This window comes from Calidris pugnax, unplaced genomic scaffold (genome assembly GCF_001431845.1).
Source record: "Calidris pugnax isolate Ruff unplaced genomic scaffold, ASM143184v1 scaffold24, whole genome shotgun sequence".
Lineage (NCBI taxonomy): Eukaryota > Metazoa > Chordata > Aves > Charadriiformes > Scolopacidae > Calidris > Calidris pugnax.
Window position 1 is genome coordinate 25,698,208 of NW_015090922.1, and position 16,018 is coordinate 25,714,225.

The 16,018-nt window shown below is 40.5% G+C and overlaps 1 protein-coding gene across 2 annotated transcripts in view; it reads left to right on the forward strand.

Annotated features, from left to right (window-relative positions):
• Position 1: 1 nt before the first annotated feature.
• PCNXL2 (pecanex-like 2 (Drosophila)) overlaps positions 2-16,018 on the forward strand; it is a 156,814-nt gene continuing 140,797 nt past the window's right edge. For both annotated transcript variants that reach the window (XM_014950946.1, XM_014950945.1), the window contains exons 1-5: positions 2-154; positions 6,337-6,542; positions 9,121-9,238; positions 11,540-11,576; positions 12,452-13,738. In XM_014950946.1, coding sequence (XP_014806432.1) covers positions 2-154; positions 6,337-6,542; positions 9,121-9,238; positions 11,540-11,576; positions 12,452-13,738 — 1,801 coding nt within the window. The remainder of the gene's footprint in view (positions 155-6,336; positions 6,543-9,120; positions 9,239-11,539; positions 11,577-12,451; positions 13,739-16,018) is intronic.

Genomic DNA, 16,018 nt, shown 5'->3' on the forward strand with positions numbered 1-16,018 from the left:
CATGGTGTCGCCGGCGGCGCGGCTGGTGGGGCAGGGCGTGTGGGCGGCGCTGACCGGGGGCTGGTACCACGACCCGGAGCAGGGCGCCTTCACCAACAGCTGTCACCTCTATCTGTGGCTCTTCCTGCTGATGCTGCCCATGGCCCTGCACCTGGTGAGAGCCCCCCCGGGGCGCGGAGGCTGGGGGGAGGAAGGGGGTGAGATGGGGGTGTTGGGGGGCAGCCGCCAAACCCGGCCCGGAGGCGGCGAGGCCGTGAGAGGGGGAGTACGCTGACCTCCAGTGTGTGTGTACGCTAAAAAATAGGGAAAGTGGGTTTTAGGTGAAGGTTAAGGTTAAGGGGTTAAATACTCCAGGAGTGTTAGTCTGGGGCCGGCTCTTAGCCCTCCTGGGTAGAGTCCCTTAGGAAGGGGTGCAATGTTGGCCTCTGCAAATGCTGAATGACCGTGGGGACATTTGTTCAAAAAAATAAAATAAAAAAATCTCTATTAGAGTTTTCCCCCCCAAAGTCTGCCCTAGCCTTACCTGCTGAGAAGGGTAAATAAATGGAAAAATCCAAATATCATGTAATTAATGTGCCTTGCTGAATGTCACTGGTGAGTCACATGGCTTTTTGTGACATGCAGCTCCCTTTGTGCTGAAATTTCAACATTGCAAATAAATAATTTTAATAGCTAGAATTTGTTTGCTAGACTCGAGAATGATTTTCCTTGAAAAGTTGAAAGTTTTCCTCTATTTTTCTGTGTTTTCCTACTCTGTGAGGAAAAGGTTAAAAGTATAGTTTGCTGGATCATTGCATCTATTCATTGGTGTGCTCTTCAGTGATTGTAGCTTAATATTGCTTCCACTGGAAACAATTTCCAGCCCTTTGGTTCTCACAGTGACTCAACTAAATTCTGAACTAAGTTATGTAGAATTTTAGGGTGTTTTGTTGAATAAAATTTCTAAATAGGTCTCTTCATCCTTTGTGGTGGGACACTGGCCTGATTTTCAAAAGCAAAGAGCATTCACGAATCCTCTGCAATCCCAGTGAAAAGCAAATGTATTTTTAAAAATCAATTGGTATACTGTGTTTTGTGGCATGGATTGCAGTGAATTCCTGTAGGCATGGCTCATGGAGTTAATGAACCAAGATAATGATATGCTTTCTTCTGATTGATTACTTTTTTCTGATTGGTCTGTTTCCTATGCAAACAAGCAAGAGCCTTATACTGTAGAATTAATTGTCAAACTGGTATGTGTGATTAAAACGAAAAATTAAAAAAAAAGTAAAGGTTAACTTTGTTTCCAGTTGATGTAAGTGTGTATCTGAAAGAATACCTATTTCCTTGTGGGAAACTTCTTAACTAATAGCATGGAAGAAGGCATGCAGTGTTGTACAAAAAAACACCGGATACAAAGATTGTAGGTCAGAGCTAAGGCAAAAGACATTATTTAAAGTGAAGGGGAGAAAACTTATCTCCTGAACTCTCAGGCTTCATCTTTGCCTATCTAGATGGACTTGCTTTTTCTGCAGACTGGCTGACTTTCTGATGAATCATCTGGTTAAATGCAGGACTTGTGTTCCTGAGCTAATGTATTGCTATGGGAATTCTTTATCCTTGATAAGAATAATGCATTTATTATGCTGGCTGTTTAAGAGTAATGATGTCCGTAAGTATTTGTTTTCTTGCTTTTAAGTGGTTGAGCTTTGTAAACGTTGTGCAAGACATACTCTTGCTACTTAGAAACTTGAACCTGCTTTTTAACTAAAAGTTTTCTTTGGGGAATTTTATTTATAGTATTATATTCAGTAATGGCTGGAGTGATATTTATGTTACACACTTGGCACCAATAGTTTCAGATTTAGCTAAAGCAGTCACTGACGTTTCTTGAAATTGCAAAGTCAAAACAACTCAGAGTACTATTCTTTAAAATTTTCCTTTGCTTGGGATAATCTTAATCACACTTTTGTCAAAGTCAGAAAGACTCTCTGAAACAGTTTGGTTTCAATGAAATGGCAAAACTTATCCAGCTGTTTTTAGATTTTTCACAGTGGCTCACAGCAGAAACGTGCTGACAGTAGCGTCAGGAAGCTTATAGTATCAAGTTGAGTCTGTTGTGTGGATTGAGGATTTAATTCTCTAGCTTTGTCAGCACAGCTTACTTTCATACTAATAGTTCTGTTATTGGCTTCCTCGCCTCTGGAAATGAGATCTGAATTTCTGTCTCTTCATTTTCTTCTCATTTATCCTTTGTAGTAGTAAATATACGATTAAAAATGTGTGTTGGATATTACTTGAAGCATCATTGCTGTTAAAAACCAACTTTCAAAATTGTAATGAGATCTCTTCTAACTTTAGCCCTGTCAACTCTCATAATAGATTGAGAATTAAAGTTATCTTATTCCACTGAACAGTCCAGGGTTCCTAGGTGTTTTGTGCATGAAAATAGTGGTGATTGTTATACGAAGCCACTGGGCTGAATTCAACCCCGGTGAAATACCAGTGAGGCAGAGATGCAACTTTGGGACTGCTTGTACTGTAGCTTATTTTACAATCCACAAGACAAGGTGCATTCACATTTTGGTGAGTCTCCAGAATGGCTTAATGAATGTTTCTTCAGCCTTTTGTTGGACAGGAAGCCCTTGAACTTATAGGGTTGTTACTTCTTACACATCAGATCTCCAAATCATGCTGTGATAGGAGAAGTACAACATGGCAGTATAAGGGTGTGGGCACATAAATTAGTCAGAGGTAAACTGTAATAAAACTTGCAGCATGTCAGCTGCTTCCAGTGCCATTTGGCCACACTTTACCCCACTTTCTCTCCCTGTAAAAGTAAGGATATGTATACCCTCACAAAAGAGAGGTAAGCTACACTGTTCTTACTGTATTTATTGTGTGGTAGGATGCACACTTATACCCCCTGGTACATTTGCTTCCTACCCATGTTTTATACTGTATGGTGGATATCTCTTAGTTTTTAATTAACATCAAAATATTTTCCTTTGGTTCCAGTGTTGTATCTCCTATTTGTATCTCTGCAAGCCTGTTTGTAGTGGCTGACTGCCTGTTTATTTGGCAGTTCCCTCATTTGTGTTCTGTAGCAGACCGAGACAGGCTGCAGTCATGCAGAACTATCTTGCTTTAGATGCCCCAGGTGGGGCATCAAGCATCAGGTGGGATACGTCTGGGTCTAATCAGCTTTAATCATTCAGTCCAATTTACAAGGTGTGGTATTTTGGTCAAAGGTTATATGCCTTCATATTAGGAAGTACATACCTCAGTGACCTCTGGCTTTGTGCTACTCAAATAGCATTAGTAGACATGCAAAGAAGAATTTGGCCATTCCTCTGGGAGCAATCTCTGGGTGGGCGAAAGCCCCAAGCAAAGGTCCCCCCTGCATGGGCAGGTCAACTCTGTTGCATTGGCAGGAGTAAGTCAGGCCACGTTTGGAACATGCCAGCCTGCATTTCTGCCTGTGACCCCACAGTGTTCTGGTGCAGGGTACAACAACAGAAGCTACTGGAAAACAAAAAGTACATTATGGTAGAGTTTTTAATTGGGCAAGAGCAAAGAAAGCTAGAGCTACAGCTTCCACAAAAACTTGTGGGATATCATGAAGCCTGCTTTCTAATGAATTTGTATTTGTGGATGTTTTTTCTTTTCTAGCTTCTAATAAGATGTCAGCTCAACTGAAGCTTTTCCTGTCACTGGGGTGGCATTCAAAAGGTCAGAGAGCTGTGTGGGTTCCTCTTGTTAACGCAGGAGGTGTGCTCCTGTGACCTTGTCCCAGTGGGGTGTATTCTCTCAAAGTTAGTTGAAAATAGCCAAAGAATTAAGAAGTTATTCAGCAGAGGGCATGGAGAGAGGAGATGAATACACAGACACATGGTGTGATTATAAAACCTTGTTTCCATAGGAAACCAGGCTAATTATAACTATAGTGCATCAAAAGTGAATCTATCATATAATTCCTCAGTGGTCTATAACTTAATTCCTCCTTAGCTCGGGCAGATTTAATCATTTTCATCTCTTTGTACCTGAGAACACCAACTGCTGTCATATGACACTTGCACCCTTATGCAAGAGGCCTGATTCAGAAAATCGAGGGCTTTCCATTCTCAGCTTCATCTTTCTCCTAATTCCTCATGTGGGCAGGGAGCAAGCTGCTGGCTTATACTACTTAGCTTGCCCAAGATTCAGAATATTAAGGGTGCGCTGGCCTTATCCATGGGCAGGCTTGGGATTGTGAGCATGCAGGGCACGTACGTGGGGGGAAGCACTGTACATCTTGGGCTGATGGGCAGGGAGACCACAGACGCATCTCCTGTAGGCCTGGTCACAAGGCAAGGACGAGGACACGCAGCCCTCAGCATTTGCTAAATCTGGCCCTTTTTTCCGCTTGGGAATCTAGGAGCTTCCTTTGATTCTCTCTTGTAGCAAGCTCTATGCATGCATAGACTGCACTACTGGAAGTCTATTTTTGTTGTGTCCTCTTGGTGTTATTCATATAATATTTATTAAGCTTTATGAATATCACCTATATAGCACTTTTCTGGTGGCTCATTCTGAGCAGTTATTTAATAATGAGTGGTCAGCCTGTGCTTTTTAGCATATAGTTGAAAAGATTGCTTGGAAAGTGAACAAATCTCTCTCTTAAACAAATCATTAGAGATAGTTGGCTATCATTCTTAGTGAAACCAAGCAATTTTTAGCTTGTGTTTTGCAAATACACTAGTCATGAAACACAAATTCTTCAAACTTATCCACTAAACCATATACCCTGAGAGCATGGCTGTGCAAACTGATCCTCTTTCTGGCTCGGATTCCCTAAATAACTGAAGGGTATACTTAGTTTCTGTATATACATCCTACCACAAAGTAAGCCTCAACTTGTAGAAACTAATGTCTGTCTTACGGGAGATCATTAGTAGTACCTCAGCACTAAATAGCTTCTCCACTTTTGTGCAATGGATTCTTTGTATATGAATCACAATACTCATAAGAAAGGATTTTCCTGCAAGTTTCACATGTACATCTTGTAGGTATGAAGTCCCATTAAGCCAAAAGCAGCTGCAGAATAGCAACCCTCTTGCTTGTAATAACACAGAAATGATTCAACATACTCATTTCAACATCAAGATAAATGCAGTGACTTGTTTTAGAGATGAAGTAAGTGTGTCTTGTTCTCTTCACCTGTGTGGTCAGTGTGGGTTATTAATGAATCTGAAAAGATTTTTAATGTTTTACATTCAAAGGCTCCTTGACCTGCAATGCTAATACTTAAAATGATAGATTTAGGCCCAAAGTAAAAGCCATTCTTAGAAATTAACTTCAGTGGGCTTTTAGCAAATCCTGAACATTGAAAATCTTCCTTCACCCTGCCTGCCCTCCCCGGCCTTGCTACAAATTGTGCAGGGATATAGTAGTGTTCTGTTTAAAAAAACAAAAACCTGAGAAGAGATGAAACCTATTGTGAGACTGCAACTGTGTGACAGCAATAAATAAGGGCGTTCCATGACTATAATGATAAAGGCTTTGGCCCTTCAATTCTAATGGCAATTGTCCATTGCTAGGATTTGCCCTTTACTATAAGGAAGTATTTACATATAAAAATGTTGTTAGTATGGCATGTCCATGAAAGAACTTTACAGACTATAGTAGAACTGTAACTAATTTTAATGACCGAGAAATGCAGTGCTCATTGCAGATCAGCAAACAGACAGCTGCAAATTAACTATTATGAACTTTAGAAAAGGAATTCAAAGAGGCTGCTTCTCCAAATGCATTTTATTAATTTGTCTTGACTAGTCCTGATTAATTATTTAAAATTCTTCAGTGGTAAAGAGATTTGGGAACGTGTTGTGTGGTGTTAGAAAAAGGAGATCAAACTACAGCATTTTACTGTTAAATCATAACCGAGAAGCAGAGTAAGATGAAAAATTTCGACAGGGGTTTCCTGTTTGTAGATAACTAATGTTTCATTTTGTGTCTGTGTTTCTCTAAGTTCATAGTTTAGGAAAGGACACTGGGAATGCATTATTTTAAGAGGATTTACAGTGTTTATCAATTGTGAGATTTTACTGATTTTGTTAAGTAATTTCCACAGCTAACCAAAAGAAGGATAAATCGTGGGAAATGGTTTGAAATTTGAACAAATCCTTAGACTTTTTTTGTAAGCAGAACTTTGTAAGTATACGGTATGAAGATGCACTACTTCTTGTTGCAAAACACAGTAGAGGTACAAATAATAGACAATAAGGAATAAAGAGCTTGAAAATGACTTTAAAAATTTTAGTAGCATCTTCTCAAAATAAACTGTTAAGATTATGTTTTTATTATTTCTTTCTATAGGCTTTTCCAGCAAATGCAGTTACAGTTTTTGTGTACTGCAGCTCGGTGACAGTGTTCTTCACAGTAATAAAGGTGATCAGTTACCGTCTCCACCTTATGTTTGATAAAGGCGAAGTAATTCAACAAAAGATCTCAAGAAAAAATGGAAAGCAATGTGATGATACAGAGGTCCCAAAAGGAAATACAGTTCAGCCCTCAAATCATAGGTAAGGTTTTCATTGCACATTGCTGGTACATTCCATAAAATAAATGAATTTGCACCGTGATCCTGCATAGCAGAAATACCTGCTGGCTGTAGGAAAACTCCTTGCAGTTGTGTGAGGAATGGCACTTGGAAAAACTTACTTAGTGCTTTTATTTGCAGTGGCTGCAGCATGCTTGTGGTGAAGCAGGCAGAGCTGCACCGGATTCAGTGGTGGGGGGCAGGAGCTGGGCATGATGAAGGCAGTAGGAAGAGACCTGTTTGGGAGGTTGTAAAAGATGCTGGAGAAAACCTGGGAGAAGTTTTCTGGGCAAGTCTTGCTCTTTCATCTCCCTGCTATGCTTACCTCCTGGGAAGAGGTGAGGAAATGACACACACCTGTTGGTAAAGAAAATGCTTTAATATCACAGCTTTGAGAGTCTGAGCTCATGTTGCCTTTGAGTGCTTGTACTAACTTCCCTCTCAGATCAAACCTAGATGTGTAAGTTGCTTTTCTCCCTTATGTTTTCCTGTAACTGCCTATGATGCTTCTGTGGTTTTGTTCATGAGGAAAGCTAGAACCACTTTCATTTCTTAGGGGTTTTTGGGTAGGTGTTTGTAGCCTCTCTACTGATTAGCCCAGTACGATGTCTGTGCTGCCAGTAAACAATCAAAGTCAATAAGGCTTCTCCCAGGTTGAGATGGTATTAAAGGTAAAAATAGTATTGGGTTAAAGACTAGTAGTGACTTCTTCCAGATTTATGATGTGCAGAATATTCCACTGTAAACTTTTCAGAATAAATGGAGACCTCTCTTGCTGGTTTTTCAAGCTTGAGTCATACAAATAAATGAAGCTGGCAAGCGGCTTCCAGCATTCTCAAGAGTTATGACAGATGTGAAAAATGCTGAAACAAGGTACATCCAATAGCGACAGCAGCATAGAAATGTCCAAACAAAACTTAAACCTGTATAAAAGAACTTCCTTCGGGTATTTCTTGGTGCATTTGCAGTTACTGCTTCTAGCTCTATGCAAGCTAAGTAGTATCACGATTGTTTGCATACCTCTGTCCTACTGCTCTGCTGTGTTTACTCGTGCACATCTGTGCTACACTCCTGGCAGTGACATTGCTGGGAGTGACAAGGTCTGCCTGCATCAAGACTCTTCTGAGAAATGCCTCTTATGTGTGTCACTAACCATACAAGGTTTTTATTTTAGATTGGGCGGTGCCTTTCAGGCTCTATTTCTCATTAGTTCTCACCAGCCCACAAAGCTATTTCCTATTTACAGATGTCTGATACAGTAATTTAAGAGATTCAGTAGTTGTTATGGGCTGGTTGTAATTTAAACAGAATCTCAGGGTTTTCCTGTTCACGGGCTAATGAAATGAATGCAGACTTTTGTTATTCTGCCTCTATTTTGGCTAAGGAGTAGAGGTAGAATCACTTAAAAATTTAGTGTTAAATCACATAACTATTCCTCCTAGGAGGTCCTAGGCGCAACAGCCCATTATGTTGTACTTGATCAGAAAACAGAGAACTTAGTATTTTGACGAGATGGATGACAGAAGTTTGCAAATAGGCCCTGGTAGTTGGCAGGTTCGTTGAACAAGTTTTTGAAGCCAGATAACTATAAAAAAAAATTGTGGAAAGGTGACTGAGACTCCCAGGTAAATAATTTTATAGCTTATATACAGCTATAGGGTTTTAAAAATAAGCTGGGGGGTGGGGGGAAACCTAACCTCATAAACAAACGGAAAAGCCCAAACCCACACTTCTTGACATTTTGATGTCATGTCAATTTTTTTTAAACTGAATTTTTGTCATATTGTACCCAAGAAAGAGAACGTGTGTTGGTTCTCTTTAGTAAACCTTGTCCAAAAATACTTGCTTGTATCCATGGAAATGCTAGTAGAAAATATGTGTAAAAAGAGTTAGCGGATAGTTGAATGCATCTGCGAAGGAAGTGATCAGCAAGTTGCCTATAGCATATACAATTAGCAATGAATGTATGTTTGCCTCGACTAAAACTGGAGGAACAACTTTATTTTGTGGTCTAATGACGGTAGTAATACACATTATGTATTACATTTCAAATAGTTGTTTGATGGAAGATTTGTAAATAAACAGGCAGCTAGATAAGCAATATGTACACAAGGGTGCAGTCAAAGGATGTAAAAAGCGAAAATTGTGAAAGGAGTGTTACATGTCTAATAAGAAGCCCCAAACTGCATTTTGTGCTGATAAATCCATGTGTGTGTCAGGCAGGCTAAATGACATTATACATACATAGGGAGTTTGAAGAGATGTCATTGTATTTTTCATAGCAACATTCTACTTCCTAAGACACCAGAATCATTTTATATTAAGGGATTTTTTAAATTTTTTTTTAGCAAGTTGACTTGGAGAGGAAGGAGGTGCAAAACAAGTTACAGTATTTTTCAGCCCTGTACTTTTAGCATTGGAGGGGAAATAACATGCTTTAACTTCTTTGTGCTGTGCTGCTTCCTCTTACTCTGTTATTATTCCTCGGCTTGTTCCCCAAATTCACGGTGAACCTCTGTGGTAAGAAGCATTGCTTTATTTTTCATTTGCTTCCTTTTCAGCAACAGCACTGGGGATAACGGTGTCGTCGGTGAGACCAACCAAAATGACTCTACCCAAACAATTCATGACAGTTCGAGAGTACAGGCTCTGCATTCGCAGAACTCGCCTGGAGTAATGGTCAGTATGTGGTTTTCTGTAAAAAACTGTCTTCACTTCACGTGGTACACAACTTACCATGGGGAGTTTTGCTTTGCCAGGTACTGATCACGTGAAGCGTAGGTCTGCCCTGAGGAGGAAGGGTCATTCCATACATCTACTAGGTATAGCACTGCTGTTGGTCAGACTTGTCCTAAAGGTTTGGGTTTGCAGAGCTGAAGCTGGTATACATAATTCTGCAACTCTTAGGAGACGTCTGTGTGCTCTCTTGGTACAAAATGGCTTTTGTAAATCTTGCCAAGAGAACTAGTTTTCGTGGCTGCTTTGGGAGAAGGCTAATGCAATCTGAGCAGCTTCTCATTGCCTCAGAAGGGATCTGCTCTTGAAGCATTAATAATTTGGTTTTGTGTAACTAAACTTATGGTTATAAAATGAACCCAACACATCTCTTGAGTATTTAAACTAAGCATAAAAAAACCATTATTTAGGAGATGTCTACATGAGATTAAAAATACATGTATGTGTCTTCCATGACATTGGCTTTCTAAATCAATAGTGTATGAAGTGATGAAGGGGATGTATGTAGATGTTATTAACGAAAAAATAGGAAATAACCATGAGAAGGTTGGAGAGTTAAGTACTCAAAAATTAAGAAACAGAATGAATGCCGTTTGTGTAATCTTAAGCTGCTCCCCATGTATACTGTGATAAAATCTTTAATTATGTGATGCCATGCTATTTTTTCTACAGGACTCCTGCCTCATTCAGTGCAGAGGATGGTTAGTGATCTCTGAATAAGTAGCTATTTAATACTTCATTCTGTCTTCATATCCCTCCACCCCTACCCTGTGTCCCTATTTACTGCAAACTGTTCAAATCCTGTTCTGAATCCGAACTATTTCCTCATTTCCTGGAGTGTTTTTACCTTTTTGTAGCATCTGTATGATTCACAGACATTAATAGTTGTCTTTTATGAGGTAAAATATTTTTCACCTTGTTTCTGTCCTAGTCCCCAGTATTCTGGTATTTGTCCATTCTGCAAACCCATTTCTTCTTGGAATCTTGTCCAAGTTGCCCACTTCTAAATATATAGGTTGGGTCTTATCAAACTTAGTCTCCTTGCTGCCCATATATCACCATGAAATTTTAGGAGATAATTATTTCCTCCTGGTTTTGGTGCCTGTCAGCCAGAAGAGAGCCGCGCTAATTTTTCCCAATAACTTTCTTTCTAGTTATGCGCTTAGGCTGTTGAATTTAGGCTCTTGAAGTCCAAATTCAAGTATTGTACTGTGGAGCATTGTGTTTAGTTTTGAGCTCCCCAGTGAGTTCCCACAGACCTTGACCTGCTGATGAGAATCCAACAGAGGCCACCAAGAGGACTGAGGAATGAGGTACATGATGTATGAGCACAGACAGATAGGATGTTTTAGCCTCAGTGAGGCTAAAATCCTTTGTAAGACTAGAGGAAGAGCTTCTGTCTTCAGCTTCCTTTGGAAATATATAGAGAAGATTAAGCACACTCTTAGAGATACCCAGTGACAGGATAAGAGAAAGTGTCTGCAACTTGCAGCCATGAAAAACTATGATTAGATCAATTGGATTTAATGGGTTTTTTGGTGTGGTTGTTTTGTTTTGCTGTTGGTTGGTTGGTTCTGTTTATTTTATTTTCCCCTACCAAGAGAGTGGTCAAATACTGGAAGAGGTTGTTCAGAGAGGTGGTAAAATCTCCATCTTTGGAGATACTCAAAGCTCTGCTGGAGATGGCCCTGAGCAACCTGCTCTAACTGTATCTGCTTTGAGTGTGTGTGTACGGCAGAGGGGATTTGGACTAAATGACCTCCAAAGCTTCCTTGCAATCTAAAAGATTGTATGGTAATTTAATGGCTCTGTCCTCTAGTTTTCCATAGAGAAATTGTTACCAAGTACTGCAGACGAAAATTTTCATTGTAGTACTTTGGAAGCATATAGCTGGAAAAGTAAAACAGATGAACACATCTATTTCTTAATTATTAGAAAAAAAAGTAATCTGGATTAGGCACTGCAAAATGTTTTTCAAAAAAAAGTTTAATTTTCTTTTCCCCCCTCCCCAAACATGACACACAATTGCAATGATGCAATTTGGAGCATGACTGTTCTATAACCATCTTCCTCATCCACCTCTTGCATTTGTGCAAGGTACGCGTCCAAACTTAAGTGATGTTAAGCAGTTTACCAATGCTGTAATTAACCTTTGATTAGATACCTATTGCATTCATAGATGTTTTTTCCAGCATAATTTAATAAATGTTCATGCTAATTTTGTGTGTTTCATTTTATTTTTAGGACCTGCCAACACGGGAAACTATTGAAGATCTCAGAGGTATCTGAAAGGTTTTATGAATCTCTTTAAACCTTTGTTTAATTGTTGCTTGCCACTAAATGAAAGTGGCACAGAGGACCCCATGGCAGGTTCTTTTGTGCCTCATGTCAGGAGCTGAATGGAAAAGCTTGAACAAAATCTCAAGGGGAACAGACTAAGCTTTCTTAGCTATCAGCCGACCTGTTTAGGATGCAGCCTTTTGGTGACAGTGCAAGTAGCTCTCCTCATTTTGACATGGGGAGATTAAAGAGCCTTCCCTCCACATTCTTGGGAAGCGCTGTGCCTCTGGAAAGCATTGAACCAGGAAGCCAGTGCTCAGATTACCTCTTAAAGCCTTTAAATGTTTTCTGACTGTAGACTCCTGTTGTGATTGTTGACCTTTAGTAGTGTATACTCCAGCACACCTTGCTTTGCCTACAGATCCAAGTGCTTGAGATGTTTCAACATATTTCAGTTTATGTCCTTTTTACTAAGGTTGATTGCCGTATCCTGTGGGACCATTTAGGAATTGCACAAAGCGGTGTAACAAACTATGGCCACACTGGCTTATTCTTTCTTTCATCTCTGCCTAAGTGGGGATGATTCTGAAAAATATTTTAGTTTTGATATTAGCTGCTTCTTAAGCTATTTTGACTACTTAAATTAAATAGCCATGCTGCTACACCTGTCTTGACTTGGAAGGATTCTAGCTTTCTTTTATAGTATCTCACATGTAGCTAACAAAACAGATCCCTGCTTAGGAAATATTTTAATCAGCTACATCATCTGGGCTTCCTCTGCTCTGCTTTGGATCAGATTTCCTAGTTAAAGATCATACTCCAGTAATGAACAGTGTTTGTGTTTGTGAGACCTAACTTCCAGATGTTTTTTGTTAGGTGTTACAGTATTAGAAGACCAGGCTGCAACACCAGTTTCATCTACCTCACCCTGTATCAAAGCAGATAAATTACCTGTTTCTACAGCCTCTGCTTCAGGTGCCACCACATCAGCGATAGTGACAAAACCAGCTGTTGTGGAAACACATTCTGGTAATGGAATAAATGAAAAAGGAGGGAACGGACAGCCATATGGGCAGCATGGATCTCAAGATATTCTTGTGGACAGAGATGTAGCTAAAAACTTCTCCAATATTTCTTCATCACAAGGTGATATTTTAAGGACTGGAGTTTCTTCAGAGCCATGGGACAGTGAAAATTCAGTTATTTCAGACCATTTGAGTAATCCTAAAAGCTACAGAAGAGAAAAATTACTAGATGGATCACCACAGACAGGCTTTATCAGTAATTGCCCGCAGTGCAATGCCTTTGCAACCAAAGATCCTGAGCATGTGGGAAGTTGCTGCAATGCTGGTAATACCCATGAGGACCTTGATGGCTCGGACAGTGAGACTGCTGTTGCAGTTGTGGACAACTCCCTTCCTGGAGACCAGCTGTGTGAGCCCATTAAAATTGTCATCACAATGAGTACTACACCAAACACCACCCTCAGTGACCTAGCAGGTTCTGTCCATCTAAAGACTCTGGGAACTGAGAGAACAAGCTCAGCCCTTGAGTCTGGTATAGTTACAGCAGGGTGGGCAAGTCAGCAAACCAATGAACAGCTCAGAATCCCCGTTATCACTTTTGACTTGTCTGATGACAGCAAAGGTAAGGCTTGCCCTGAAGTCAGTGAAGGTGAAAGAACTCCAGAAAGAAAGGCTGAGCTGTCATCCAACCAATGCTCTGGCTATGAATCAGGTGATGCAGTGAAGGAGCACAGCAACCCAGCAAATACTGCTTTAGAAACTAACACTTGTTCAGATCCAAATCAGGAGAATGCTTCTGAAAACGTGCAGACCATGGATTTCACTTCTAAGGAGGACCCACAGAACCTCGACCCACAGTCCTGTAGAACTGCTCATGAAAAGAGGCACATGCGGGTGCTGAGCGTAGACAGTGGGACAGATGTACTTTTAAGTAAGAATTTCATGGAGGTATCAGACAAAGAAAAGACCTTACCAACTTCTAAATCAGATCTAGAGGCTAAAGAAGGACAGGTGCCCAATGAATCTAACTTTCTAGAGTTTGTCTCCCTCCTGGAATCCATTAATACCTCAAAGATGAAGGCATCTAATCAATCCACTGTCAAAATGGAGACAACAAAGGAAAATGGGCTTGTTGGAGGTATGATGCATGGTTTACAACTCTTTTTGGAATAAAGAAGTTTTGACTAGTTGCATTATTTATGGCAGCTTAACCTGAGATCTGCAGCAGGGCAAATTCCCAGAGAACTAGGTTTGCTAATAGGCCCAGAGAAGGACTGGGCTTGGTGGGACAAGGTAATTTAGTGAAAGTGTGATAATGTCAGCCACAGTTCTTTGAATATTTTTATTTTCTTAAGGATTTGCCTCTAAAACCTAATGCTAACCTCAGTAGGTGTCCTGTATGTACCTAGTATTCCATACTAGAATAGCATGCACGTGTCAGGCCTGAATTGTTGGAATACCAAAAATATCTTAAAAAGAAGTGTAACGTGTATAGCCATAACATTACAGTTGCCCTTTTCCATCATGCCAGGTGCATGTTGGAGAGTTGTCTATCTGTGCCTGTAAGTATGTAGAAATCTGAGAGAGAACCACCACCAGTGACAACTTTTAGTTAACGTGTGCACATACAAGCATTCCTAAACTTCCTGCACAGTTGTGAGTTGCATTTGTTCTCAATAGGTAAGAGCTTTGATTTTTAGTTCCTTAAAACGAAAATATTTGGGTTTTAAGAAGGAAAGTTTGGTGGTTGTTTCAATAAAAGCCCCCAGTATTTTAATGAAAAGTGGTATCTTCCCATGCAAGTTCCCATTTAATCAAAAGGGCTTTTTCTTATAACAACAAAAAAAATATCTCTATTGGGTAATTCTGAAACCTATATGCAATCCAATTTGTAGCTCTTATATAGAAATATCTGGTTTTAATCAGCATTCTCATTGCTGTTACCTAACTCTGTGACTGCTTTCTGTTAGGAAGGAATATTGTTTGTAGCGTCTTTAGCAGCTCTCTGGGCAAAAGTAGCAGGACTGTTTCATGAGGATGCGAGATACAGTGCAGTGAAGGCAGTGAAGTGCATCCTCAGGGTACTTGCCTGAGGTTACTTACTCAGTGCAATCAGTTTAGAAGCTCTGGGCCAAAGTGAAATAGGACAACCCATATCTTCCCCTTCTCCAAAATGTATGGTTTACCTAAGCTGTAAGGCTGTTCTAAGGCAGCCTAAGAGGATGCATTCTCAATACCTATTTTGCATGGAAGGTAAGAAACATAATTGAGCTCAGCAGAACAGCTTGGCGTTCTCGTTTTACAATGGTATCCCTCTCCTTAGACAGGCTCTAGGGAGTCTCTGCTCCCCTGGCTTGTTGCCACCAGAACCTGCCATTACATGAAAAGCACACAGCTGATTTCAAAGTTTGTCAGCTTTTTTTTTTTAAAAAAAAAAAAGTGTGAATTTTTTTTAAAAGTGTGAGTTTTTTTAAAAAAATTAAGTAGATAGTTTTATTTTCTTGATGTGTCATCTACCTGTAGATTCTCTTTACCTTTCCTTTTCCTAACTCTCTTTCCTCTCTTTCTCTTGTCCTATTAGGACACCTCACCTACATTAGACCCGTATCTCTCATTCCATCTTTCACTTGTGTCCTTTTTACCTTCCACTTCATATTTCTAATCCCGTGCCTTCTTTCCCCGTTTATCCCTTCTCAGTGTAGCCACTTGACGTCCCTCCTGTGTGATCTCCTCATTTTCCTTCCTCTTCACTGCTTCTCTCTTATCTTTCCCTCTATTTTCCTGGCGATCTCCACTGTTCCTTTTCTAGCCTTTTCCACTTTGCTGAGCTTGCCTAAAGGCGTTGCCTCCCCATGCCTCGCATTCACTTCTCCCGTGACTCCCCACTCCCGTGACAAATTTTGCTCCTCCTGGGCCTGATGCTTCTCCTCTGGTCTCTCTTATCCTTCTCTCTCCCACCTTCTCAGGCTGTTTGTTCTGCAGAGCAATTTCAGTCTTGCTCTCTTGAGTTTATCAGCCTGCCCGGCTGGCTCCGGCCCGCAGTCCCTGGTTTCCCAAGAGGTGTGCTCTCCACCCCGGCCTGCTCAGCCGAGGCCCCGCTGGGGCTGGGGAGCCCCCCCAGGTCCCCGGGAGACAGGGGCTGGGATCTGGGGTGGCCTCCCTGTGCAGCCCAAGCAACAGAACGAGGGTCATGGCCAGCAGATCGCAATCTTTGCTACTCCTCAAACATAAAAAGGGGTATTTGCACAAGAATTTGACTTTTGTGCGATGTGATTTAGCTGGAAAAGAGAAAAGATTAAAATTTCAGAGGTAAGTTTTTGTGTTTTTTTTTTTTAAAATGCAGCTAATCTGCAACGGGCTTTCAGACACGTACCCCCAGACAATATGAATGGGGAAGATTGCTGCGTAAAAGAAAGTA